We start from the raw sequence: 4,268 nt of genomic DNA, 5'->3' as shown, positions 1-4,268 counted from the left end.
ATAAAGCGCAAGAAGAAACAAATCAGTTAGCCTTGGTCTGTTTATCATGTCTCCTAATTAATTGTGATGGCATACAGATGGATGTGAAGCGGGGATAATTGCATCTACTGCAGGCGGTATTTTACTTTATTGCATGTGGTAAAATACAAAACCAAAATGATTATTGTGAGTTGGGTCAGTTTCAGGGGCTGTTTATTTGAATAACAGCATTCAGGTGTCCTGGAAAGTTTATGATGGATTACCACCAAAGTGGTATTGTAGATAAAATAGCACATGATGATGAAATTGTGATTTGGGGTGCCCCAGGTCCTGTCTTGGCTTACCGTTTAGGATCCCGGTGTAAGAATAATAGCAGTCAGTCTTGCATATTTAGGGCTCAACAAAATACCATGAAATACCCCAACAGGCTCAACAAAAATACCGCAAAATACCCTAACGGGTCTCGCCAAGTTTCTTATGTAACTCGATGCAACATGGAAAAATTAACCCATATCAATTTTCATTATTTTCTTCAGATGGCAGACTTGAAAACCCCCAAATGTTCCACGAACATAACAGGCTTTCCAGAATTCCTCCTGGTCGGGTTCCACGTTCTTCCGGAGTTGAAGCCTTTGCTCTCGCTGCTGTTTGTCTCCATTTATTTCATGACAGTAGTTGGAAATGTGCTGATCGTGGCTGTTGTGGTGGCTGATGCCCGTCTTCAATCGCCAATGTACTTCTTCCTCAGCAATTTATCTTTTTTGGAAATCTGGTACACATCAACGACTTTCCCCACCCTGCTGGGTGGGGTGTTGTCAGAGGGCAGTATGATTTCGTTCTCCAGTTGTATAACACAGCTGCATGTATTCGGTTGGCTCGCAACCACTGAGTGCTTTCTGCTGACGCTGATGGCCTACGACCGATATGTTGCTATATGTTTCCCTTTGCATTACTCCAGCCTGATGGATCATGGTCTATGCCTGCGGCTGGTATTTGGCACATGGGTGACTACATTGATGCCTCCCTCCATCACCGCCTTCTTACTGTGCAAGCTACAGTTCTCGGCCTACAATGAGATTGACCATTTCTTTTGTGAATTTGCTCCTCTTCTCAAGGTAGCTTGCTCAGATACTGTTGCGATTGAGTTGGAAGCTTTTGTCTTGGCATTTAGCATTTTGTCATTTCCATTTCTGCTGATCATCGTATCATATGGCTACATCATCTCGGCCATCCTAAGGATCCCCTCTGCCACCGGGAGGCACAGGGCCTTCTCCACCTGCAGCTCCCACCTTGCGGTGGTAGCCACGTACTTTGGAACCTTAATCACTATGTATGTGGTCCCATCCACAGGCCACACCCGCACTTTAAACAAAGCCTTGTCCTTGCTCTACACAGTGGCCACCCCGATGTTAAATCCCCTTATCTACACTCTGAGGAACAAGGAAATCAGGGTGGCCTTGAGGAAAGGGCTCAGCGGCATAATGCTGCCAAAAATGTGACAATACAATAATTGATCAGAAATGATGCAGACCTTATTGGCAACTAATCTGTGGGAACATTGTTTGAAGAAAGTAGTCAATGCAGCAGTTATGAAATTGTTTTGGGTGCAGATTAATACCATTAAGTCTGCCTTTCTCTATATTCTGCTCGGTGACTAACAGCCTTTAGTATGTTCCAGGAGGTATCGTACGCTGTGACAAATACAATATTACAACGGATCAGTCTTATGCATTCATAAAGGTTTCAGATAAACATGACACGGTGCATTGCATGGACATGTACATTGTTTGCATCTTTGTGATGTGCCATGTCTACCGAGGGGATACTCCATGACCTTCCCATCCGCTCCTTGGACACCTTCCATAAAAAGGCCTGGGTGAAATCGCAGATGCAGAAAGAGGGACTCAACAGTGCAGTCAGGGACGTCAGCTCGCGCACCACTCAGGAATAGCGCTATAACAGGTGCTCAGCTAAAACTGCTAAAAACCTGGCTGTTTAACAAATATGACTAACCTGTAATTGGGGGTTCCCCTCTACATGTCTCTCTGTAGCATCTACTATCATGCTTATGTTCACTAATGTACCAGCTCTGTGATACTCACAGGTTTGGGCGCTGTCAACAAATACAATAGAAAAATAAATAAATAAATGGAGCTACCAAAAATGAATCACCTCTGGGTCTGCACTTTCCTTCCCTAACCTGTATGTAGTGTCTGTAACCCTATCTCCAGATGTACCTTTATATTCTATACATCTAAGTGTATTCATCTTGTTTTACCCAATTATTGAAACGCATTTTTGTGCAGCAGTCTATTGATTGCAATATTTAAAATCCAACATACTCATGCACATACATATTTCTTTTCCTTATTGTGGCTATTTTGAAACAGTACACTAGTAGTGCACTGAACTCACACACTACGTGGCTCGAGACCACTGGTGGCCTGTATGTATGGGCGGGGTGCACAGTCCAATTATTTGCTGGTAGACTGCGCTGCCTGCCACTAAGTACGGGCACGCCCCCGCTACGCTTTGTTTGTTGCTGTTGTATTTTCAACACAGAGCGCAGCAGAGTGTAAAAATGTCACCCCGTTGCCTCTCATCCAGGGACATCAATTGGGGGTCGCCAGAGGTCTCAACAGCGACCTCTGCCACTTCCCCAGCGACCTCTGGCATAATTCTGCGACCTCTGGCCTGGCCTGGGGCCTGGAGCTTGCATTCTTCTTTATAAATAGTTTGTTACAAACTACTTACAAAAAATGAGCAAGCTCCTGACCCACAGACCCCAGGCCTGGCCAGAGGAAGCAGAGAGCCGCACGGCGAGCCCGGACGAGCTATGGTTGCTAAGCAACCATAGCTCGAGTAGTACACCCGAAGGCACTGGCATGGCGCCCGGGCCCGAGGCAGGGAAGCAGAGCAGAGCAATGAGTAGATAGTAGATAGTGCGGCAGGAGACGCAGGACTGGTGCAGGTTTGTTCTATATAGTGACTCGCGTAGCTTGGCAGTCCCTGGTCACCATCCAGCACAGTGCATGTTACTTATTGCCAGACCTGGTTTATTTATATGCAAAGCCATGACTATCCCTGTTCCGCCTAGCAGTGCCAGCAACAGTTACACAAATGCATTGCTGGTTTTGCAGTACTACTGCAATATCCTTTCATCCTTGTATATTTGTAATTATCTGTGTCCCATGACCCCACGGTTTTTCTACTGTACATTCTGCCAGGATGTATCCTGTAACTGGATTGACCTTCGCTAATTTGTATATTCTGTAATCACTGTATTTTATATTGTATGCTATGCTTTGATGTAACCTGCAAGCTTTGCATTTTCTTGCCATTGCGCCCTGCTACCCCTGGGTCTGGAGCGCACAAAAAGTGAATAAACAAACAAACAAACATCAATCCTCTGGAATTTAGCACTTTTCAGACAGCACATATGCATCATTGTAGTGTAATATCGTTTTGCAATAATACGTGCAGTGAAAAGAGATTGAGCACGGAATTATGTTCGGCGTAAAAAAAGTCGGTCAGTTCTCCTTCCGTTTGGCAGCACTCCCCCTCAACCGCACTACATACCTGGGACCAGTGGTGCCCAAGTGCGAATGGAAGCCCCTGCGCCAGGCCTTGTTTATGCTGAGGCAGATGCGGGGGTGGGCGGGGGGGCGGAACGGGCTTGGAGGTCGGCACTAATTCAATTTCCTCAGTCCCTGCCTCATGTTTCTCCCCCAGGCAGAGGTGGCGCAGTTATTGGATCTGTCACAAGGAGCCCTTTCACCCGGGCTGTTTGCTCAGAGACATGCTGGCTCCCTTTCCCTAAAACACAATTAAAAGCAAATAAAACAATCTGGTACTTTTTCCACCCTGCTTTTTCATTCCCATTTCACCCTGTGGAAATGCTTTGCAGAATAAGTACCTTAAAGAAAAACAGCCAGTCCAATATATTCTGTCAATAAATTGAGGGCCAGATGCCACGATGAATGAACCCCCTAAACTCAAGCTTGGTCAAGAGTGCATTGAGCCGGCGTGACAGCTCAGTGCGATCATGCGCCCACACAGGCACACAATGTATTAAGAGTGCAGGCAGCATGTGTTTCTCAGGAGTCCAGTTAGGGTCGCATTGCCAGTGTCACATTCCTCCATCCTACATCAAAAGTTCACCCTCCAGCTGGGTGTAGGTCAGAATAGCCCAATCACTGTGCCAACTGTGCCACCTCCCATGGTTGCTTAGAAGTGCACACATCTACGGTTCAAGAAAGCAATGGCAACAGCTGGTTTCAGTGTTAGCA

The 4,268-nt window shown here is 46.1% G+C and overlaps 1 protein-coding gene across 1 annotated transcript; it reads left to right on the top strand.

Moving 5' to 3' along the window:
• Positions 1-473: 473 nt before the first annotated feature.
• LOC138520390 (olfactory receptor 11A1-like) lies at positions 474-2,127 on the top strand. The gene has a single exon (XM_069632794.1). The coding sequence runs from the start codon at positions 474-476 to the stop codon at positions 1,476-1,478; it is 1,005 nt and encodes a 334-aa protein (XP_069488895.1). The 3' UTR covers positions 1,479-2,127.
• Positions 2,128-4,268: the final 2,141 nt, after the last annotated feature.

This window comes from Ambystoma mexicanum, chromosome 13 (genome assembly GCF_040938575.1).
Source record: "Ambystoma mexicanum isolate Mex_15411 chromosome 13, UKY_AmexF1_1, whole genome shotgun sequence".
Classification (NCBI taxonomy): Eukaryota; Metazoa; Chordata; class Amphibia; order Caudata; family Ambystomatidae; genus Ambystoma; species Ambystoma mexicanum.
Note: the sequence above shows the minus strand (reverse complement) of the source record. Positions and strands in the feature narration are given on the sequence as shown.

What these genes read in the sequence shown, in the direction of transcription:
- LOC138520390 (XM_069632794.1), top strand. Translation starts at nt 474, where the DNA reads ATGGAAAAATTAACCCATATCAATTTTCATTATTTTCTTCAGATGGCA.